Source organism: Mustela nigripes, chromosome 1 (genome assembly GCF_022355385.1).
Source record: "Mustela nigripes isolate SB6536 chromosome 1, MUSNIG.SB6536, whole genome shotgun sequence".
Lineage (NCBI taxonomy): Eukaryota > Metazoa > Chordata > Mammalia > Carnivora > Mustelidae > Mustela > Mustela nigripes.
In genome coordinates, this window is record NC_081557.1 from 66,880,155 (window position 1) to 66,905,210 (window position 25,056).

General features: G+C 40.6%; 1 protein-coding gene across 1 annotated transcript in view; it reads left to right on the forward strand.

Moving 5' to 3' along the window:
- The window catches only part of FAT3 (FAT atypical cadherin 3), a 663,645-nt gene that overhangs the window by 541,299 nt on the left and 97,290 nt on the right, over positions 1-25,056 (forward strand). Inside the window, exons 7-9 of the mRNA XM_059412525.1 lie at positions 7,801-7,940; positions 21,252-21,527; positions 23,956-24,166. Of these exons, the coding sequence (XP_059268508.1) occupies positions 7,801-7,940; positions 21,252-21,527; positions 23,956-24,166 (627 nt within the window). The remainder of the gene's footprint in view (positions 1-7,800; positions 7,941-21,251; positions 21,528-23,955; positions 24,167-25,056) is intronic.

Genomic DNA, 25,056 nt, shown 5'->3' on the forward strand with positions numbered 1-25,056 from the left:
CTTGAAAGCAAGCAAGCAAGCACAGCAGGCTGCAAAAGGAGAGGGCAAAGGAGCACCCCTGTCCCCCCACACACAGGCAAGGAGAGGCAGGGCAGGGCAAATAAGTGCCAAGGACCAGGAACCAGAATGGGCCAGAGCTCATAGGAGACAGCAGGGAGAGGATGCCGACCCCGGACTGGACGCCGGGTCGAGCTGGAGCTGACTTCCCACGCTTCTTTGTGGGAGACCAGAAATCCAGAGACCTGGTCTGGGGGAATCATTTCCCTCCACATGTCCCTGCCTGGATGGGATGGGCAAGATCCTATCCCTCTTCCCAGGAATGGCTGGATCTGCAGAAAGCATTGAGAACATTCCACATCTGTTTTAATGAGGCACAGAAAAAGAATGCCCCCTGGCCTCCAATCAAACCTCCATAGAAGGTCCTTTGAACTCCCCCAGATAGGCGTGTTTTCTGCATTATTTCATTTGCTGGAATGCCGGTAGAATGTCTCTGTTTTGCTTGGTTGGCATTAAATCTACCATCCCTGTACCTGGCCATCCTCATTCCAAGCTTTCAACTCCTTCTTCATCTCCACTTAAAGCATTTGAAATGGAACCTCTTCTGATCCGTGAAAGATGTCTTTGAGTCTGTATCTTCTCAGTAGTTTTCGGTCCATTAAGTTTTTCTCTGATGCTGCTTCTTTCTTAGTGAAACAGAGAACGGCGCGCGCGCATCACCTCGTTCTCTATGCCATCCCCTTTGGTGGTTCCTTCACTGCCACTTCCAACTGGAGTCACGGGAAACGCATCTCACTTTCTCCCTGTGTCCCTGGTGCCAGGCCTCCAGGGGCATGTGCAAAAGGGATTTCTCTTAAATAGCCCAGGGGCACCTGTCGGTTATGTGTCAGACTCTTGGTTTCAGGTCAAGTCACGATCTCAGGCTTGTGGGATGGAGTCCTGCATCAGGCTCTGCACACAGCATGACATCTAGTTAAGATTCTCTTCTCCCTCTGCCCCTCTCCCCTGATGTCTGTCTGTCTGTCTGTCTGTCTCTCTCTCTCTAAAATAAATAAATAAATCTTTTAAGAAATAAGTAAATAGCCCAGAGAAGAGTGTAGTCAAAATCCAGCAGGCAGCAGGGCTCTTGGCATTGCTGTCCTTTGCTGTGGGAGGGCTTAGTGTCTCTCATTAGCCACCCGTTCATCTTCCTCCTCCCCTGACACTCCAGTTGACAAGCTCCTCTACACCCAACAGCACTGCTTCACCCCCTTGTGTGATCCACACATGCAATGTCCTGCCCCGTGACGCAGCCTGCTACCATCCCCCCTGCCCTACCTCACATGTACCCACTTCAAAAAATCCTCCAAGCACACTTTTCTCTGACATTCAGTCCCAATAGCCATTTGATCCCAGATATCCTGATCAGTTTGCAATTCCTCAGCCTTCCTGCGTGTGTGTTTGTGTGTAGTAATGCTGGTAATGCTGCATGTCACCTTACCTGCATGTTTTCACATTAGCATTTTCAGGGCAATGGTGTCTTTTCATTTGTGTTGATCCAGTCTCCATTCTTAACAGTCAAGGCCTTTGTCTCCTCATCCCTTCCTCCTGCCCATGCTTGTGTTGATTGCTTCAGGGTGAGTGGGATAAACAGTGGTGACCCATGGAGATGCTCCAGGCAGCCAATTATTAGCCCTACTAGCACCTCTTGAGACCAATCCAGAGTTAGCATGACCTTCTGCTATATTCCCAGCCTTAGCAACCATGGCACCGTGGACAAAATGAGAACTATCCCAAGAAGAGAGGGGCAGTTTATAGGTGACTAACCTCCCTGGATGGAATCCTTCAGGCTGCCCCAAATACATAGCCAGGAATCATCAAAAACATAGCACCAGTTTTCATGTTTCTCCACCTTCCTGTTTCTAAATGCCACCCTCCTCCTAATCCTCTTGGTGTCAGTTCTCTTAACAAAAACCTACAGCGTTGTCCCTCTAGTCTAGATGCTTCCATCACAGAGATTTCACTGTAGATCGGGTCACCTCTAGCTGAGCTTCTTCTGCAAACTGAAATTACTGGGCCCAGTTCCCAAACAGAACATGATTTTATTTCCATCCCCACATCCAGCCAACAATATCTTGAAACACCGATTCTGTTTCACCACAGACATTAAATCTTATCCCCAGGTGCTGTGGTGGCTCTCACAATCAATATGGTCTCCCTTCCACCAAATCCCCCTTTTTAGAATCCTTTCTAATCGAACAGAGTCTTTTTTTTTTTTTTTCAATCTGCTGACAATGCCTTTCCCTTCTCTAAAAATCTATTGTTTTCTTTATCATATTCAGATGTTTCCTTCTCACTTTCAGTATTTCTTGCATAGTTATCCTTGACCATCCAGACTCTACTCTCTTTTCCCTTTGGTAACTGAGTGTCTTCCTCAGCCAAGCTAACTCAGAGGGAAAAGATAGGGAACACGGCTTCCTGATGTTTAAGAAATTTGGCAATATACTATAGTGGAATATTGGCATATACCATTAGCATAGATCTAAAATGAGATCTCATATTGAAGCTGCGGTCTTGCTTAGGTAAATACTCAGCAACTCTTCCAAGACAGTCAAGACCTGGTTCCATTATACACCTAGGGCACCTAGACACCTATACAAGACATTCCAGAGCTTTCAGCATCCTGGCCGAGCACTTGAAGTTTACAGATGCCCGTAACAAACGAATTCTCATTAAGTAAGCAGATATAGTGTTTCTGCATGCTTTTCCCCCTGGGAGTGTAGTCTCCTCATTTCCATATTTCCAGATCTACCCGATTCTTGTTTAACCGCATTCCTTTTCCTCCCACCGTAATATAAATTCACAAAAACTATAGCAAGAGAGATCTCATTCCCAAGTGTGGACCCCTTTACCACAGATCAGCCAGTCACTTTCCTGTTCCTCCGAAGAGACCACTGCTTACAATATTATGTAGCGGAACCCTCTTCAGCTTCCAGAAACAGAAGCCCTACTTGTAACCCAGTAAAGAAAGCTGTAATTAAAAGGAAACACCATAAAGTTCAGCTGTTCTGTGTTTAAACAGCCCAATGCACAGCATGTTCCTTCTCTGTGTTAAAAGAGAAATGAAGGGAACAAAAATAACCCATAATCCTTTGTGGTTTTTATCACATATCTTCACACTTCTCAGGAGACTATGATTCAACTCAGCAGCTCCTTGATTTACATTCTTTTTAATGTGCAGGCAATCTGGTTTGCAGCTCATTCCACATATCTTTATCCCAATGGCAAATATTTGTATTGTAAAGACCACCATTATTATACACTTCAAACAATTCCACTTCACCCACAGTTTGATGGTGAATGCTGCCACCCACTCTTCTTGCTTTTTACTTGGTACTTCGGTTAGGAAAATGGTTTTTCTTGGGGACAGAAAGCACTTGAAATATCTTGCTTATTTTCCTTGAAAACAATTCTCTGATGGTGCAAGCTATCACATAGGTCCAGCTCTAGCCAAAGGCCTGTCCATGTTGTAGGTATATAAAGATCACCTTCGCTCATACATGGTCATAGATTCCTACAGACTTTGGGTTCTGGGCTGCTTTCATCACATGAGCTTACATCTGTCCTTCTCGAGCCTTGTCCCCAAGTGGAGCCATCCCTTAGAGTTGGATCAAGTGGGCAAGTGAAACTCTTTGGTAGCGCTAATAGCAGGTCTGGTCTCTGACAATAGACTGAGTCTTTTCTAATCAAGCAACCATGTTTCCTTATCCCAAAACTCTTACCCAGCCCTCCTGAGAGAAGCCATGTCTGTGTACCATTTCTAACACAGTTGCGTACCCATTAGAGTAGTATTTGCTCAAAGACATTCAGTGGACCTCAAATACTTCATTTCTCCTATTCTGCACTCTGTCCCTAATTTGATCCCCCAAAGCCCTCCCGTTTCTCCATAGTGACATTACAGACCATAGGAGCACATCTGAAGAGGTTTCAGCGAAATAATAAAAAGTGCCAAAAGCACCTCGTACATCAATTATTTTAAGAAAATGAATTTTAAACCAGATTCTAGAAGGATTTTCCTTCCTACCACTGTTTCCTGACCTCTACCCAGCATCTCCTGCCTTCCATGTAAATATCCTTTTCAGCCCCATATTGTGCTTGCTTCATTCCAAGACAGAAAATTATTCATGATCAAACCATAATCGGTGTTTAGCATTTTTCCTTAAGTTCGACGTACATGCCGAACTTGAATGAACAGCTTGTGAACGACTCCCTTAATTCATTGAGATTCAGCAGCTCGGTGTTTTGGAAGCCTCTCACATAACACTTCCCCCCTTGGTGACTACTAGATTTCGGTTGGTGTTTTTACAATTACACACAGAGTGGAACGGAATCATATGCTAGGGGCCGGGCCTGGAAGCTTCTCTAAAGGGGAGGCGGTAGGGTACCCGCCATTGGATCTCATTATGGAGACATGGTGACATTTTGTACCCTTCTTTAAAGAAAGGCTTGACCAGATCACAGGCCAGTGCCCTGCTGCCCAGCATAGTTAAGCGGTAACTGCTGGCTTCAAGTATTTTCACCCCTGTCCCATTTTTGAAGCTTTTTAGGATATTCTGACTTGTTATGTTTAACTTGAGAATCCAAGAGAAACCCAACCCTCCTCTTCTGCTCTTCGTTTACTCTATTACACCCGTCTTGACCAAAAATGGTCACAGAGCCATGTTCCTGACATGAACTATCTGTTATGTGGGCTGTTCACAACCTCGCTTTTAACCATCTCTGCCGCACACCCCCGCAGCAACATTCAGGCTGTGACTTTTCTAATTTCCCACTTTGTTGAAGCTCAGACCAGCTCGGCGGTGTCCTCCCCTGTCCCCCACCTTTCGTTTAGCCTAACGCTGCTGCACTAGCACACTCTGGCTTTGCATGTTGTGTTACTGGCTCTGAGGAAGCACATCTTGTTGAAACAGAATGCTGCTAGTGAGAAAAGACTCCTTCCATTTGATAGTCTCACCCCAGATGAATTGGCCGTGGTTCCCCATGAAATGAAATCACCTTTCAGGCTAAAAGGGAGCCTGAGAAATGAGCCCTGGGGGAGAGATACAGAGTCGTTCATGAACTGGATGCCTAAGTGGTAGCTTATTAAATTGTGTGAGGGTTGATGGTGCACTGCTGGTCTGGATTCTGCCTCCCTTGTCAGAAATTCAATTTAAAATCAAGGGAAGATTTGGGGAGCCTCTTTTCACATGCAGTCTTGGTTTAACTCGGAGCACAAGCTCTGGAAGCAACTCTCAAAGGCTGCTCACCATATTGACGGGCTGAGAGACACTTCACAGACCCTGTCTCTCAAGCTCGCCTTGACCTGCCTTTCATTTGTCTATCTCCCACCCTTTTAGAAGTTTCTAGAGTATTGGAAACAGTAACGGGATGTGAGGGAGATACACACACATACACCCAATCACACACACACAGCAAAAGGAAGAGAGAGAACTTAAAAAAATCATATCCCTTAAAGTAGCCAAAAATGTTTTTTCATATGAAAAATGACTGATAAGAAAACACAATCTATATGCCATTTGTAAACTATGCAACTTTTATGCCACTCGGCCCGTGAAATGATTATGTCTTTCAGCACAGGGCCCTGAGGAAAATGGGCATCCCAGGCAGTGAGAGAGAGCACATAGGATTGCCCCATTTAAGCAGGAACTGAAGTTGGAAATCTTGGCTTGTCTGTTCTCTGCATTTCATTTTCGTGCATCTTTAAACGGGAGCAAACCAAAGTTTTATAATTTGCATAATTTCTGTTTTGCCCTGACCTACCACTTTCCACCTTCTGAAATTAATTGACATAGCAGGATGATCTTTTTTTCCTAGATCCTAATCCTGCCCCCCCCCCAAAATAATGTGTTTTCATATTTAAGAAAGTAAACAACCTGGTTAGGAAAACATGCGAAAAATGATTTTAAATGTGATTTAAAATATGAAGTAGCACCCACCCAAAACAGCCCAGGAAATGGCAGTATACCCTTCCACACAGGTCTGACGTCTTTGATGTCCTTCCTTTGAAACTTTCTGTGACAAAGTTTTTTTTCAGAATGTACTAGATGATAGCAAATGATTTTTCTTTGCTCATTAGGGTGGTAGTTCAAGGTGCTTGAAACAGCCTTACATTTTATTTCATGTAGTTTTCAACAGGAAGCACTCCCTTCGAAAGAGAAACAGTGACCTGAGGTTTGCTTCCCTGATTTCCTCCCCATTCTCCTTCTCCTGTTCTTCAAAAGATTTTTTTTTTTTTTTTTGGAGTTAACATTAAGTGCTCCTCAGTAAATCAATTAAAGATATTAATTGGAAGATGAGTCTCTTTTTAGATGAAATTTTTGAAAAATATATCATCTCCAAGTAATTCTGTGGTCCCCCTGTATCTCCATAACTTTAATTAAATGTCAAGGGCAATTATGTTCCCTCTAGCAATTAAATAATCTTAAGTGTATATGACAGCTGCAAGCAATAAGTATTTGAAATATATACCACTGGTGTTTTGTTTTTTTTTTTTAAGAAAACCATATGATTTATTTTGTGTCACCGTACATCCCATTCTACTAATTCAGGTTAAATTCTCCTTTCTCTGAAGTCAGTCATTCACTCATTTGTAATTGTAGTATCATAGAAATTGTATATGGTATTTTTCATTGATCCACAAAATGAAATGCAGAGTATGGTGAACATAAGAGAAGCCAAGATTTCTTTCCTAAAATATGAAATTCAGTGAAAGCATTGCCCTCTGTGCTGTAGCTAAATAAAATTACTATCCAAGAACAAAATTAATTGACATCGTGAAATTTCAGACTAAAATAAATAGAACTTGTGAACATGTACTGATATTTAATTAAAGTCAGTCCAGCATTTATACCATTATCTTTTCTCCTCCTTAAAAAGAGAAAAAAATCATTTTGGGAAAGATCATAAACCACATTTTAGTTCACAGAGATGGAAACAGCTACAGTAATTTCAAAATAGCCTGTGTTGTCTTTGCACATTGTTCACAGATTGTGGGCTGTACTTGGTCCGACAGACTGGAGAGGAAAGTTTTTTAAACTTTTGTACTGATTGCTTTATGAGTGATATCACATAAACTGAGGTATTCTTCTACTTCCTTCCAGATTTCATTTTATAAATCTCCCATAAACTTGCTACTTATGGGGGACAAAAATAATTCACACTGTCAAAATGGCCAAAAAAAAATTTCTATAAACACCCCAACTTGCAGATACAAAGTTTTTTACTTGAAACTCAATTTTTTGGTCCTTTTTCTTATTTTCTACTATTTATACTTTTATTTCTGACATCTACTGGAGGGAATCTGAATTCTATCAACCAAATGTTTACCATCAATCCTAGATTTAAGAATGTCTACACAGTTTTGTTAATAACTGGACTACTTATTTACTTCGAATTTAATCTATTTTAGAAAAAGCAGAAAGGTCTAGAAATTCTTAGCAGAAAAACCACAAGGGGGAGGGCCTTAAGCTTTCTAAATATTTTACTGAGTCAGGTTATGCTTTACTTCTTTACCATTAGTGCTGAGGTTTTTCTTTGCAATACATCCTTTTTTGTGACATTTGTTATGCAGTGTAGAGGCTGTGTTTGGAAATACAAATTAAGTTGGAAATAAAGAGGTCCCATTTAAGATGTATAAAATTGAACCATGGGGATGCCTGTCAAAAAATATTTCTATATGAGATCTCCCTTTAAAGCTATATGCTTCAACAGATGTAATAACTTCTCACATATGCTAATTTTGTGTTGTTTTTGTGAAATCATCAGGGGGGAATTTTGACAGCTCTTTTGACGCAGAGAAGGGTGTCGGGACCATTGTCATTGCAAAACCTTTGGATGCAGAACAGAGGTCCGTCTATAATATGAGTGTGGAAGTCACCGATGGGACAAATGTTGCTGTCACTCAGGTAAGATGTCAAATTACTAAATGGTGAGAATGCCCAACGATCTGCTAATGTCAGTGGTGCAAGTGATTAAAGAATGTATTGGAATTTGTAAATGTTGCCCATGGTTTTCTACTGTTATTAAAAAAAAAAAAAAAAAAAAAAAGCAAAAGCATAGGAGAGAACAACCTGGGAAAGGATTCTATCAATGATATTGTATAACTTAGCTGTGACTGTTCATGCATGGAAGAGTGATAAGTATTTTCTTCCTGATCATTGACTGTAGATTGCCCTCTTAGACAACAAAGTCAGCTTTCCTTGAATTTACATAGAAGAGGACATGTACATCATCTGAGTCAACACACCATTATATTCTTCACCTTTTCACTTTTCAGTCTCAGAGAGTTAGAGCTAGACACACCAAGGAGTCCAAGTTAATTCCACAAACTCAGATGAGTTATATGTTCAAGGTCACACAGACTTCATTAAGTACAAGGACTGAGATTTGGGTGCCCTGCATCCCATCTCTGGTTCTAGTCTCTGTGCCAGTGGTCCTTCATCCCAGCTGCTCAGTGGAATCCCCTGGTCGTGGAACATAGGGTATTAAAACGAGTGAAGCCTGGGCCCTACCTGCAGAGATCCTATAGGATTCTAACTAACAAGCAGCCAGGGGTGAGGACCACTGCTCGGACTTTGGCATGTGAGTGTTGATGAAATAGCATTCAGAGCAAGGATGAGAAGAAAATCTCTGGGTGAAATTAAAACAGGGTTAGATATCAGCGGGGGAAGATTTACCCCAAATACAAGATTTTTTTTGTCTTCTATATTAGGACTGGCATACACACTTGTCCTATACCCCTTCCATTCTCTCTACCTTCTCTCTCCTTTTCTCACAACCCCAGATGCCATCACTCATCAATCATGGTCCTTCTTTTCAGCCCAAATTATGTTCTGAGACTCCTCAACGCAATGCTTCAGGACGTGAAGATGAAATCATTGCCAATCCCAAAGTTAGCAAGTGTGAATTTGTTGAAAACATGATGTAAGCTCTTGTAACTATGCAGGTTTAAAAAGGAGAGAGGGGGATCTTTTCATGTGCTGCCCCTAAGTTTGAAGTGGTTTCAAAACTACGATGAGACTTTCTCCTTTGAGGTTCTGCATAATCATAAAATAGTGAAATTTTAAAGAAACAGTAGGATTTGTTCTCACTTTTACTTCTTTACTTTTTGCCTTTGTTTACTTTACCTTTTACTTTTCACTCAAATTAATGGACCCCCAGAAAGGGGCATCATGTGCAGAAGACATGGCAGCCACTGTGTGATGTCTCTGTATCCTTCAATCCATGTCTTCTCCCTAGGACGCTGTACAGCCCTGACTACCTACGAGATGCCCACTGACACCTGTTGCACCAGTGTAACGACTAATAATTATCCCATTCACTCTTAAAATTACCCCAGTTGGGACAATAAATTATATGGCTGTCCTACTTAAATCTGCACTGCTTTCGAGGATTTTCAAGGCTAAAATACAGACTCCTGGAAAAGACAGCATGGTAGGGATCCTAGGGACTCAATCTAAAAGCAAGCCCCAAAGACTAAGACAAAAACAACCCACTTGTGGGGTACCTGGGTAGCTCAGTGGATTAAAGCCTCTGCCTTCGGCTCAGGTCATGATCCCAGGGTCCTGGGATCAAACCCCGCATCGGGCTCTCTACTCAGTGGGGAGGCTGCTTTCCCCTCTCTCTCTCTGCCTCCCTCCCCACCTACTTGTGATCTCTGTCTGTCAAATATATAAATACAATCTTTAAAAAAAAAAAAAAAAGCAAAACAAAAACAACCCACTTGCAGTATTGCTAAGTCTTTATCGCTCATTCACTTTTGGAATTCGCCAGTTCTTAGCATAGTCAACCTCAACTTTTTAGCACCACTTAAAAACACAAGACGGAGTTGAGTAAAATACAAATAGAGCATGGAGCCATATTCATTCCCACACTTTTCTCCAGGGTTTTACAACAATTGAATGAAACGGTAAGTTGGTGTGTGCCCAGAATATTCTAGATACACATGAAATATGTTTACAATGAGTGAGCGAATGGTAGGTTGGACACAGCTAGCAGGGTCTGTATGGCAGATATGCCGGATCTTGAAAGCACACAACTGATTCGTGTTAACTGAAAAAAAAATTATCAATGAAACTTTTCTTTTAGACTTTCATTAGGACCAGATGAGAAATCACTGAACAGCGCGTATTCCACAAGTATTTCTCGGGTTTGTACCATGTGCTAGGAGCTATGCTAGATGCCTGAGGTCACAGTGATTCAGAATTTTAAAACCAGATGACTGATAGGCACACACTCTTTAAAAGTTAACTTGGAAGCATATATTATCAGACTTTGAATGTACACATTGTTCAAGTCCTACGTTGGCTGATTTTTAGTTCAGACTAACATACATATCTCTAGAGCAGATGGGAAAGTGGGAGAATGGGGGTGAACTTGGAGGTTTCCTTTGGCAAGGGCGAGCTAAGTAGGTTAATGAAGGATAGCAAGAGATTTTCTTGTCAAAACCTTCCAAGTCACTCTGTGTCTCCAGGGTCTCAAGAAGTGAGAACTAACCATTTCCAAAGTATAAACTTGTGTGTCATCATTATTATCACCAGAAAATCATTACTCTGTCCATAAGGCTGTGTTTGGGCCTGAACACCCACCCAGTCCCTGTCCATCCTATGTCAATCCAGGCCTCTGCTCACATTTGCCACAGAACCTCTGACAATAAAGACAGAAGGAGTTCTCTCAATTAGTCAAAGCCCTCAGTATCAAGGACATTATTACAAAAAGATGTTTTGGTAAAGAAAAGGCATTCTAGATTTCTTTTAGAAATCACTAAAGCACACTCCAACCCATGACCCAAGGCCAACTTCATGATTCCATCATCAAACAGTACCCTTCACCATATAACTAAATCAATGTTTTGTAGCCCAAAACACCTGTTCAGTTTTTCCTTTGGGAACTTTTCTTTCCTTTGTTCCTTTGGAATCATAAAACATCTATGACAAGGGCTTCAAATCAGCCAGAAACAACATGTAGAATTTCACTTCACAAATGTCATCTCTCTCCGAGCCTCAGGGATCTCTGTGTCTACATGAAAACCCTCCCTTCTTCTTCCTTTTTGTTCTTTTGTCCCAACTTGTAGGATTCTTGTGCCTGGTGGCCAATAAATATCCTTTTCCTTACTGAGATTCCCTAGCGTGAGTACAGAATATAAAAAGATTCTGCAGATTTCGAGTTCTAAAGATTCAGATGTACTAAATGAGCACGTAAGATGAGTTTCTCCAGCTGGCATAGGAAGAGAGGCAGCGAAGGGGGATGTCAGAGATTCCAAATGTGAGATGATTTGAAACCTCATCACTAGTTCAGTTGGGGGGGGGGGACAACATGGCAAGGAACGAAGGTAGCCTTGAGGTGCTGAAAGGGGCTCTAGCTGACAGCCCACAAGGAAACGGGAACCTCGGGCCTCTCACCTCAAGGCACTCAATTTGGTTAATAACCTGAATGAGCTGGAGCTGACTCACCCCCAGAAACTTCCAGAAAGGAACACATCCCCGCTGACTTCTTCATTTTGGCTTCGTGGGACTCTATGTAAGAGTCTCATGAACAAGTGAGCCACACTGTACTCAAACTTCTGACTTGCCAAGGCAGGCAATAACAAATGGGTGTTGTTTTAAACCAGGTTTGTGGTCATTTGTTATGTTAGAAATAAGAAACTGTTGTCATCTTCATTTTGCAGAAAAGGAAACTGAGCAAAGCAAGTTTATGTAACTTGAGTAGGTCGGGATTCAGAGGTAGGTAGCTAGATTCCAGAACCTTCTCTCTCAACCACTGCCCTGAGCCGCCTCTCAAAAGCAAGGGTAAATCTTTACTACCTGATCTAAAGTAGCCACCTTAGAACACTTAGCCAGAGAAATCCACCTGACTCTCCTGGTTATGAGGGGGACACCTGTTACGATTGCTGCCTGGGGAACACAGTGCCACCTGTGACTAGTAGAATGTCTCATAGCCAGCCAGACATGCTGGGGAGAGAGCAAAATATCCCAGTCTCCTCAGAGCCTCCACTTAGCCAGATGCGTTTATGTGCCACAGATACACACATTACCAAGAATGAGAAATTACAGGTTTTAAAAACCTTCCCCATACATCTATCAAGTCCATCTGAGCTACTGCATCTTCATAACAAATTTAAATAAATGCAGAACAAGGCTCTTCCAAAGGACCAATGGATAGAAATATATAGTAATATATAATGCCTGGTCTTTGACTAATGACACTTAACCAAGCTTCTTTCTTGTTTTATTTTCCTGTCTTACTGGGAATAGTTAAATCAAGTATTATCACTACACTTACTTTTCTAGTGAGAAACTGGCACACACATGGGTTGGGTGGCTATCCTCGGCGTACACAGGTAACGAGGTCCAAACCCACTTTTTCCTTCTCAAAATCAGATTTCAGAAACTTTTCCCTACACTTCTATACAGAATATATGATTCATTAGTGGCAGCATCTGGTATAAAGGAAGGAGCACTGACCTTGAATCAGATGACCCAAGTTCAAGTCAGCACTGAACCAGTTCTTGTCTTTGTTTTCATGAAAGGTAGTACTGTCTTTGTGAGACTCAGCTTCTTCTGTAGAATGGGGATAACACCTTCCATACTTTATAGGTTATTATCAGAATAAAATAAGATTTTTTGAGCTATCTCAAGATCTGTGATGTGCTGGACATATGCAGCTGTTATTATTAGTCTAATCCTCAACTTAAAATTGGAATAATATACCTGATAGCTATAAGATACTGTGTGTGCGCCTTTCATTGTTATTCATGAAAGACAGCAGAGATATTCATGCCCAAATAATAATATAAAAATTACATTGATTTGATTCAGGGGCTTGTGATTTATGCTTTTGTGATTTTAATATGCTTTTCTTATTCAAGTCTTGCTTTGATTTATAAAGATATGAAAATCAGTTTGTATTTGTATGCTCCATAGCCAAACCTGAGATTAAAAATCTCTTTCAGATAATCTCCAAAGTTCTTCAGTTCCACAAAAGCAGTTAATTGAGTTAATGAGCCAGAGAGGTTTTCTACCAAAAGAGTGTATGCACTGGGACTGAAAGGTCTGGTTAGCCTTGGTTAGCCTTGGTTAGCCTGGTTAACGTTCCCTGGGTGGACCTTGCCCTCCACAGCCGTGAGGATTCCATTCTTTTGTCTCTAAGGGATGTGTTGAGAGTTCCTAACTGGCCTTCTTCCTCAAAAAGCAGACTTTGTCCTGAAGACTTAGACTCTGTCTTACCCTTTCCCTCTACCTTATACCTGCTCAAAGGCCGGTGAGGATAGGAATGAATCCTTTTGCCAAAGCTGCTCCGTGATTCCCTAGATGAAGGAACTCCCAAGGGATACCTTCGTTGTCAAAGCTTTTCATTTCTTTTCTTTAGTGTCATCTCCCTCTTAGTAGGTGAGAAAGGAAGTAGCCACGAGCCTCCTTATACATTTACATTAGGAAAATACTGGAACTAGTACAATTAACATAGAGATTTAAAAAAAAAAAAAAGGCAGCAGGCCAAACCTAAGGTGGGACTTTCTTATTTTTTTTTTAATATTTTTAAATATATAATGTACTGTCAACCCCAGGGGTACAGGTCTGTGAATCACCAGGTTTACACATTTCACAGCACTCAAGGTGGGACTTTCTGTTAAAAAAAAAAAATAGTAATGATAAAAGTTCACTATATGTCATAGATCTGTGCCCAACAACTTACAAGTAAATTAATTTTTGAAGATGGATTCCAATTTTAAAGGCAGCAGGGAACTTTCTATTTAGAATAATCCTACGATTAATATTCCCCAAATGACAATGATCATGTCAATTATCTCTCATGTCAGTTAGGATTACTGTATAGCAAAGCATATAATATTTGCACATGTAATTGTTCACATACATGTTAGTGCTTTTATAATTAGTGTGTATATAATTTAAGGGTATATGGAAATGATATAATGGAATGAGTGTCAAATTTGACTCCATATGACCAAGTTTAAGTCTAGCCTTGCCATTGGTACTTTGGGCATAACCTCTGACTTCTCTGATTCTCATTTTTCCCATTAATACCCTGGGGACCATAAAGTTTAAGACACATATATGATATGGATTGATACATTGTTAAACAAACATATCGACATTTTTTTCTATATACACGTTCAAATACAAGACTTGTAAACCTGGGGAGATTAAAAGGGGCACTACCTTTGACATCACAACCATTGAGTATTTTAAGTATGGTTTTGAAATGCCAAGAGGGGCATAACAGAGGTTCGGTAATTTAAGACTTAATTGGTTCTCATAAAAGACGGAGGCCTTACCCTCTAACACACCCCATGGACACTCCATTCCATGAGCCTTTGTAAAGCCAGGCTTGGCATCTACCCAAACTTAGCTTCGATGAGCCTGCAAAACCCAAAGTGTTTGTGGGGAGCAGCATTGAATCCAGCTCTGAAGAGACTTCCTACATTCAGGTTTCCTCCCACTTTGATTCCATTGTACTTCCTTAGGCCTTTCAATTACCATTTTGAGCACAACGTCTTTGAGGGTTACTTTGCTTTGTTTGTTAGTTCAGGAGCTCACAAATGGCCCCAACTGTGGGAAATAAAAAGCAAATGAGGAAAAGGAAGTCTTTGACAGAGAAACACTTGTTCTGACTGTAGATTAGGCTCAAGACAAAGCAAGCAGAAAGAGGCAAGCTTTTCAGGAGCACGTCAACTTAGAAACTTCGTAAAGGTCAGGGCAGCCTTGCTGGCTGGAAAGGCTTTTTTATTCCGTTAATATAACTGCTTCTGTGAACACAAATATTTTAGCATCTTGACTAAGTTAACTTGAACTTTTTAAAAGGAAGAATTGGCAATCAAAGAATCTAGTATGACTTCCAAATACAGTGAAGATTAGAAACAATACCTAAAACTCACAGCACACTTCTTGCTTCCCCCCTCCTTTTTTTTTTTTTTTTTCCATAAACTCCAGGCAAATCTTGTTCCCATGTCAGACTCACTCTGTGGGCAAGTCTTCCTGACACAGAGGTCATAGCACTGCCCTTTTCTTTTCTTCAGAAAAGCTTATATGCACCAAAGTGAATGACCGTGCAGAAATTTATAGGGGGAGCGGTGGTCTGACCACATTTATTTTAAAAAGTAAATAATTTTGTAGAATGCAGCCAAATGCCTGCATATTACTTTTCAAGGACAATTGGTAAAAGTTTTCCTGCTAGTCAGTAATAAGACAAGAAGGTGACCATCTTCACTACAATTTAACATTGTGCTACAATTATTAGCCAGTGCAAATAGATGAGGTAAAGCAATCTGTGTTATAAAATTTATAAAGAAAAAAGGTAAAAAAAATGTAATCCTTCAACATGGACTCCCTGGGGTTTGTGCATTTTGGATATAGGAGTTTGGGTGGTTTTGTTTTGGTTTGGTTTGTTTTGGGGAGAGTCCTTTCACACCCAAGCAAGAGCTGGAGGCGGGGGAGGGGCAGATGGAGAGGGAGAGAGAGAATCCCAAGCAGGCTCCATGCCCAGCGCAGAGCGAGACGTGGGACTGTATCCCACAACCAGCCAAAATCAAGGGTCAGACACTTAACCAACTGAGCCACCCAGGCACCCCTCAGTGCTTTTAATAATTAAGATAGTCCCCAATTCAAGAAAACTCAACAAAAATAAAGGAGCTTTTGTTAAGTACTGTAAAAATAAAAGAAAGTATATCATCATTGATCTAATTGCTGCTATTATTATTACTACAATGTGTAATAGTTTTATTGTTGTCATTGTTATTATTAAATTATACTATTAATATTATGATCATCATCATCATCTTTATAATCATCATTTCACCTGGATCATGGCCTAAGAGAATAAAATCTGTGGTATCAAAGATTTTGTGATATAATTGTGGTATCTCAATCTATGCCTAAAGTACCTACATGTACCAAGATACCAAATATTTAACTATGATATTTATCGAGTGCCTGTGAAGTATCCATCCCTGAGCTAGATGCTGGGTATGCATTGATAATCTCTGAAATTTATCTATAATCCCAAAATCAACGTTCTCAGCACCCCGTGTTCATTCCCTGACATGTGCAGAGCAGCAAAATATTTTCCCTGCTATTGCTGAACGAGGTAATGTTCCACCATCTTGTCTCAGCTCTCATACTATGTACAAGTGTCCTATTTGCAGTCTATTTAGTGCCACATTTTTTTGCATTTTGTGTTCTGTGTTGGTAATCTCATGATTTGAAAGACCCCAAAACGTAGTACTGAAGTGCAATCTAGTGTTCCCAAGTGCAAGAAGGACGTAATGTGCCTGAAAAGAAAATATGTGTGTTCGATGGGCTTCATTCAGGCATGACTTACAGTGCTGTTGGTTGGAGAGGCTCTCTCTCTCCTCTTCTCCCTCTGCCCCTCCCTCTGCACACATGCTCTCTCAGTCTCTTAAATAAATAAGTAATTCTTAAAACAAAACAAAACAAAAACTATTTGAGGAAAACTAAAACATCCCTGAAAAATGAAACCATAGAGCAGAATAAATGAAAAAAGACAAACTATGTCCTTGGATAGGAAGACTCCATCATAAAGGATCAGTTCTCCTAGAGTTAACCTATCCTTTTGCCATAAAGCAATTTAAAACACTATCAATTTTTTGTCAGGTGCTATACCAGTCAATTATAAAATTCATTTTGAAGAACAACAAAGTAAGCATAGCCTGGAAAACCCTTAAGAAGAACAAAGAAAGGGCCTAACTTTTCCAGTTAATACATTCTGTAAAGCCTTTTTAATTGAAATATTTTATATTGACATATGAAAAGACAAATAAACAATGAAACACAATAGAAAATCCATATACCATTTGCATATGTAGCTTTAGCATACAATAAAAGCTTCTCAAATCAGTGGGAATTTGATGGTCTTGTAAAAAGTGGTATTAAAATAAAGGGAAAGCCATGTGGAAAAAATAAAACTGGATCCATTCCTCACGTAATATTGGAAAAGTTCCAAATGGAGTAGAAAATGTAAGAAAAGGAAACGTGCAAGTGCTATTTTTTTTAAAAATGAGTGTATTCACCTGTAACCTGAAAGTGCACAAAATATTCTAAACTATGACTCAGCTTCCAGAAATGATAAGGGAAAAGACTTATGTATTCAATTCCATGAAAATAAAAATAAAAGCTTTTGCATGCCCCCCGCAAAAAAAAAAAAAAAAATCACCATAGCAAAATGAAGTTAAGTTGACAAAAATTGAAAACATATTTGCAATTTATATCACCATGCTTCCAAAAATAAAGAAGTAAAAGGCCATCTAACCCATAAAAGAATGAGCTGATACAATTTTCACAGAAAAAGAAATGCAAATGACTCTTAAACATATGAAAAGATGCTCATCCTCATAATAAGAGAAAGACAAATTACAAGTACACTGAAATGCTATTTTTTATCCATCAGATTGGCAAAAAATACAAAAGTTTGAGTATGTATGCTGTTGGCAAAGCTATGGAAGACAGCCATTCTTATATATTGCTATGGGAATACAAATTAATAAAACTTTCTGGAAGAGGAATATGGAAATAACTAGCAAAACTATATAAGCACTTATCCTTTGATCCAACACTCATAATTGTAGGGACCCAAGCATAATATAAAAAGACCCGGGCCCAAGACTTCTCTTTGCTCATTCTTTCTAAGAGTGAAAATTGGAAACATTTTACGTGAGCATCAGTAGAGGAATGGTTGAATAAACTGTGACCCACCTACTCACTGGAAGAGTATCTCTGTATGGTGTGGGTTAGTCTTTAGAATATGATAATGCAGAGTTTCTCAACAGTGACACTATTGATGTTTCAGGTCAGATCGTTCTTTGTTGCGAGCACAAGCCTGTACATTGTAGGATGTTTAGCAGCATCGCTGCCCCCTATCCATTAGATTCCAGGAACACCCCAACTCCCAACTGGACAACGAAAAATCTCTCCAGATATTGCGAAATATCCCCTTAGGGACAAAGTCATCCTCAGTTGAGAATCATTGATATGATGTTAAGTGACATAGCATGTCAGTGTGCCCAGGGTGGGGGGCAGGGGTTGGGGAAATGTATACAATATGTTTATATTAGTGAAAGAGATGGATAAAACGTAACATTAAACTTTTAAAAATCATTCACCGGGGGCACCTGGGGGGTGGGTGCCTGGGTGGCCAGTCAATTAAGCAACCAACTCTTGGTTTTGGCTCAGGTCATGATCTCAGGGTCATGAGATCAAGCTGGGGCTCCGGGCTCAGGGCAGAGTCTGCTTGAGATTCTCTCTCCCTCTGCCCCTGTCCCCCTCCCACCCTTTCTCTGTCTCTATCTCTCAAATAAATAAATAAATCTTTAAAAAATATCATTACCTATAAGAAAAGAAGTGAATAGGATGAGGGGGAAAGAGACAGAAGCTAAACTACTTTAATTATACTGTTTTTGTAAATTTGACGTTGGTACTTTTACATAAAATGTAAAACAAAATTCAATATTAAAACAAGTTTGAAATTTGAAAGTAAATGGAAGCAAATGAACATATATATGTTGATGGCATAGCTACACAAAGAACTCTTGTGACTTTAAACATCCTAATGTGACTATATATCCCTAGTGCGATAAATCTCAAAGACCAAAAGAACTAAAAATAATATTAAATTGCTTTTGAATGATCATAGTTGTAATGTAATTGCAGTACCAATATTGTATTATAATTTGAGGCTTGTGTGCATGTATTTCATATAAAACAGTGAATAATTGTGATGATGTCAGTCAGCATGAGAAATTTTAGGTTGAGATTTCAGCATGGGATACAAATATAAAAAGAATGAGATTAAGTAAAAAACATGATACCCTAATTTTGAATTGGAAGTGTCAGTATGAACTCCTGAAATGATTATTAACAACAAAAGACCTTTGCTGACCATCCACTGAAAAAAGCTAAATACAATAGCAAATCCAATAGCCATGATCATTCCTAGCACCATTTTCTAACTAAAAAGAAATCAATAATTTTTGGAGAGAGAAATGGATAATGTAAGACTGAGTCAGAAAATGTACAAGGTGACCCTGGAAAAAGTCACCAGTAGCAATTATTAGAAAGCAAAGAAGCTATCAAAGACTTTAAGAATTGTGTTGAAAGATCTCAAAGGCCAACTTGAAGAGGCTCCCACTGGCCAAGGAAGGGCCATTTGTGCATCAGTAAGTATAGTACCTGCAACAGACAGAAATATATCATCTGATTAAACTCATGCACTCACACCAATGCTTGAAAAAAAAAATAATGAGTTGGAGAACCAATTTGTTATTTTGAAGTAGTAAACGAAGGCAAAGAATGAAATATTAGTTATGACTTTACTACATAAATTGTCCTTCAGAATAAACCACGTAATTGGAAAGAAGTTTCTTTTTAGAACTACTCTACCAAAGAAATGAGGAATAAAACATTACCATTTCATATTTTTAATAAACAAATATTATCTCTGTAATGATCTTCAGTGGTTGTTAATACCACAAACAAGGATGATAAATAGATAGTATATATATCCAGATGGAAATATACTGTCTCACTCATTAGAAATTTTTTTTTTGTCAAAAAAAAAAAAAAAGGAAGAGAAAGGAAATTGAATGTGAATCTTATCAAGTCTCCTAGATCAAACTAGCAGTTTGTAAGAAATACAGAAAACAAAGGGACATGGGAAGAATGAACAAAATTTGGGCTGTGACACCTTAAGAGAAAATGGTACAGTTTGTTTACCACCAGCAGCAACAACATAAAAATTGCAAGGAAATAAAAGGAGACAGAAGGGGAACCTATAAATTAAAAGATAATTAAAGGACATACCAACCAAATGTAATGTTTGGACCTTATTTACATGTCCTGATTTTTTAAAATATGTTTGTTTTTATAAATATACCTAACACCCTAAAAAATTATAGAACTATGAACACCCTGAATATTTAATATTAAGAAATTATTGTTTTCTTGGTTTAGGTGCAGTAATGGTAGTGTGTATGTGTTTGTGTGTTCATAGTAAGGGTCCCTATCTTTTAAAGATACATACTGAAAAGATGGGATTTGCTTCAAACTAAAATGGGGAGCAGGGGCGCCTGGGTGGCTCAGTGGGTTAAGCTGCTGCCTTCGGCTCAGGTCATGATCTCAGGGTCCTGGGATCAAGTCCCGCATCGGGCTCTCTGGTCAGCAGGGAGTCTGCTTCCTCCTCTCTCTCTCTCTGCCTTCCTCTCTGCCTACTTGTGATCTCTCTCTGTCAAATAAATAAATAAAATCTTTAAAAAAAAAATGGGGAGCAGACAGGGATGAATAAGTACATATATAAAACAAGATTAGCCATAAATTGATCACCATCAAAGCTGAGCTATGAATATGTGAGGGTTCATTAAACTATGACTTGGTTATTTTATTACTATTACTTATTTATGTCTGCCTGAAATGTTTTGTAAGAAAATGCCTTATTAAAAAAAAAACAACTTGGGCACCTGGGAGGCTTAGTCGGTAAAGGGTCTGCTTTCAGCTCAGGTCATGATCCCAGGGTCCTCGGATGGAGCTTCTCTCTCTCTCTTTCCCCCTGCTTGTGCTCGCACTCTTTTTCTTTCTCTGTCAAATAAATGAATAAACTCTTAAAAAAAAAAAAAAAGGAAAGAAAAAAACTTGGGAATGCCCTATTTTCACCATCATCAGTACCATGCTCTTCGCCAGATGTCTCCCATTTGAAGAAGAACCACTGTGTGGGGCCCCTGCAGTTGAGTTCTGATTGCTCTGAGAAAACCACACCTGTGTTTGTGCTTCCCCTTCCTCTGCCTCATTATTAGTCTTACTATCCCATCGTTGTTTCCATGTTGCATCCACTTGAAGGAGCTCATAATAAAACTTAAGATAATAGAAACATACCAGACTAAGGTCACCTTGTGATCTCTTACATTATGCCTGAGATAGTCCATGGCTTTATCACTCCCAGGGGCCTGTCTCAGCTGTTCAATTAATAGTGAGAATATTGATTAGCTCATAGTTTATGTTCCTGCTTATGTGAACTACTGGTTTATTGTCAGCCTCTAATTATGGAATGTTTTCATATGAGATCTTCCTACATATTGAGATAGCTACTACTGGAAGCTGGGCTCCAAGGACATGGAGGGAGGAGAGAGGGAGAGGGCCTCTTTATTAGCAATGAGTGAATTGGCATTCACCATCACTCTTGTCTTCTTTTAACTATAGGTATTTATCAAAGTGCTGGATAATAACGATAATGGCCCAGAATTCTCTCAGCCGAATTACGATGTCACAATCTCTGAGGACGTGCTTCCAGATACAGAGATCTTGCAGATTGAAGCCACAGATAGAGACGAGAAGCACAAACTGAGCTACACTGTCCACAGTAGCATCGACTCGGCCAGCATGAGGAAATTCCGGATTGACCCTAGCACTGGCGTGCTCTACACTGCTGAGAGGCTGGACCACGAGGCCCAGGACAAGCATATCCTCAACATCATGGTAGGACCACACTGCTATTGCGCTCTCCTAACACAGTCTGTCACCCTTGGTCTTCAGAAGTACGGGGCCCTTAAATGTTGTAAGTAGGAGTGAATTTGGTCTTCTCACAGCAGGGCCACCTTTGTTTCTGCCTTTTTATCTCCCTGAGGACAAAATGGCTACTCTCCTGGAGTGACCAGATATTTATGCCAGACTGAAAGAGTAGATGAGTTCTGCAACAGTGGCTGCTGACAGGCTGACTTGGAAGAGAAGGAACAGGCCATGTTGCGGTAAATCTTCCAGGCTATGATATTGGTTCTCATCCAGAAGATTCTGTGGAAAAGTTTAAAAGAAGTTCCTTGAGAAGTTAATCACAAGGGTAATCATTTACTCAAAATATGCCTTGCTCAGTCCTTGGAAGCATTTAGAAGACTGATTTATTACTGCACTGGCGTTGGATCTAGTCGTAAATACCGCCACCCAAAACAGATCTCAAAACATACCAAAGCCTGCGGAGAGTGTTCATTAAGTTTGAATTTGGGTTCATGGGACCTCCAAATTATGTGGAAGTTGCTTTAATTTTAAAATGGAATTTTCTTAGTTCACATAAATGAGAAGTAGAGATTGATAAGAAACATCCTTGACTAGTTTATTGACCAAAATCTATCCCTTTGACCACCCAAGAAACCTGGGGGAAATCGCACAGCCCCTGCTTAACAGACCCCCTAAGTTTCTTGAGACACAGACTAAACCTTGGGTACTGATTGCTTTTAAAACATGTTAAGATGCTACCAGTTTCCTAGCAGCTGGAAGTGATGTTCCTCTAAGCACTACTCTTCCTTCTCCCCAAGTCTGGAAACACTCCTGGGCCAGAGGAAGAAGACCATGCCCTTGGAAGTTTCCAGCTGAGAAACATCCTCCCGCCCCGACCCACCCCAGGTGGGAGGAGCAAGAGAGACTCAGAGGGATGATCCGATCCACCCTCTCATTCCTTCAACAGATATTTCTCCAGCACTTACGGTGTACCAAGCACCATTCTAAACCCTGGGAATGGGAAAGAGACAAAACTTCTGTACCCTTGGACATTCCACTAGAGCAGACCTAGGTCTCAATAATCCCCAAATACAGAGGTCAGCTTGGTCCCTGGGTGTGGCAGGCCAGTCTACATGCAGGAGGACTGAGCACACTCACCCCGTTGTTTTTGCATGAGCTTTATTCAGGGGCAGAAACCGTATGCCAAGGACTAACTCCATCCTCACGACTCAATGCATTTCTGTTCATGCTTTCCTTAACAAACTCAAAATTCAGTTTGGTCACCCTGTATCATTTGTCATGGCTGTAATGGATTATTTAGCGCAAACATGTCCTTTAGGCTGCCTTTCTCCGTGCTAAGCCATTTTAGTCCTTTTGCTCATTCCTTCTAGGTACTATTTCTGAAAAGCCCTTTTACTTTGATGGCTCTCCTCAGTCTGCTTTCTAATTTCTCCACATCTCTCTGAAGTTATGGAGTCTAAAATTGAACAAACGCAAGGCACACATTTGATTAGCGCAACATAAAATTATAGCGAAATCACACAGTGAGGGTTAAAGGGTTGATTATTTGCAAGTTTCTGGCATATGCAAACCAGGGGAGGCTTTAAAGCAGTCAGATGGCTCAGTGAAGTCACAAGGGGGGTCTGGCGTTTTAGAAACTAAGGTTTGGTTCATTTTCCTGGGAATCAGGGTTCTCTCTCAGTCCTGGGCCTTGCCTTGGAGGCTGTCCTTGCCTGAAACATGCTGCCCACACCACCGTTTGGCCATTTCTACTTATTTTTGTTACCTCTTCCAAGAAGCTGAGCGCCCGGTTATCTGCTTCTTATGACTCCCTCCCATTCCGGCACTCACCACCAGGCCTCCTACCCATTTGCTTGTTTCTATCCCCCACCCACCTGTTAGCATCTGGAGGGCAAGGACCAGATCTGAATCACTGCTGAACCCCCAAAGCAAAGCCAGGACTTGACAGATAATAGGTGACAATAAATGTTTGTTGAATGAATGAATGGAGGGCAATGCCTGCTTTGCATTTATGAGTTCTCTCACTGAACGTTCGAGTGTCCCTTTCAGAAAAGCGTCCATCCACCACTCCATTAGCAGCTAGATACATGAACAAGAGGGGACCAGCTGTGGGCGGTGGTTCAGAGGAAAGTGCTGTGGCAGCTCCACGAACACAGGCTGAACACAGGCCACGGGCCAGTCATCATGAAATGGGTGTGGCCACGGCTCTCAGTTTGCTCACCATTAGCACCCTCCCCTGGTAGCACCATCACTTAGCGTGGCCCTGCCCCGTGCCTGGGATGGCATCAAGCACTTTCCGTGACCTACCCCATTTTCTGTTTGCTACAGACATAGCCGTGCAAGTTCCTTGCAACTTAAGATTTTAGTCCTACCACTTCTTGTATTTTGCCTAAAGGTCAGAGATCAGGAGTTTCCTTATCGGAGAAACTTGGCCCGCGTCATTGTGAATGTGGAAGATGCTAATGATCACAGTCCCTATTTCACCAACCCGCTGTATGAAGCATCTGTGTTTGAATCGGCTGCTCTGGGATCAGCTGTTCTGCAAGTGACCGCTCTGGACAAAGACAAAGGGGAAAATGCAGAACTCATATATACCATAGAAGCAGGTGAGAGCTGTTGCACAGATTGCAACATAATGCATGGCTTTTGACCCTCTGCAGTGTTTATCACCATGTGAAATTCACATAGTCACCCTGGAATGGCTCCAAAAGCATTGTGTGGCCAAGCCACTGCCCCAGCTGCGTGATGATGGCTCTATCAAGTTCTTGGCATTTTTGGTAATACGTTTTCCAGCACTCACGGTGAGGAAAGAGTTCCCTTTGATGGTGTTCTCGGTGGTGTTCTTGGATTTTTATGGAATGGAGGAAAGAGAAGAAGTGCATGGTAAGCTCAGTGGCTTTTACCGATAGGTCAACAAGCCATGGCCTCAGACGAAAATAACCAAAGTCTCCCATCTCCTGGGGGCTGCCAGGCTGTTCCATGAATTGAATCCTACATGTCTCGATGGGAGATACTGAACTGCCTGCTTAAGCAGACAGATGAATTCATACAGGCTCACATTCTGTTAAATCTGAGATTTTTAAAATCAGTTTTGACATTCTTAAGGCCAGACTCTACTTCCCTGATGGTTTGAGGATGGACAGGAACAAAACATTTATGACAGAAGAGATGATTGTCCAAGCGAGGGATGAGACTATGAACCTAACAATTACAAATACCCCTTATTTTCCCTTCCCCTCTTCAGTCTTTTTTTTTTTTTGAATATTCAAGCCACGTATTTCCAAAATGTTCTGCAACATTATGTCTGTCGTGCATAATGCCAAATGATGTCTCCTTTTATGCCAGTGCTGGAAAGGCCTCTTTCCCATGATTTAAATGTGGAGCATTTTTGTGAGTGGTTGAATTAAAATATGAATGCTAGAATGACAGTTTGGGACTAAAAAATATTAGAGAAAGAAAAGCCAACCATCTTCTTTATACAAAAGCCACTGCAACA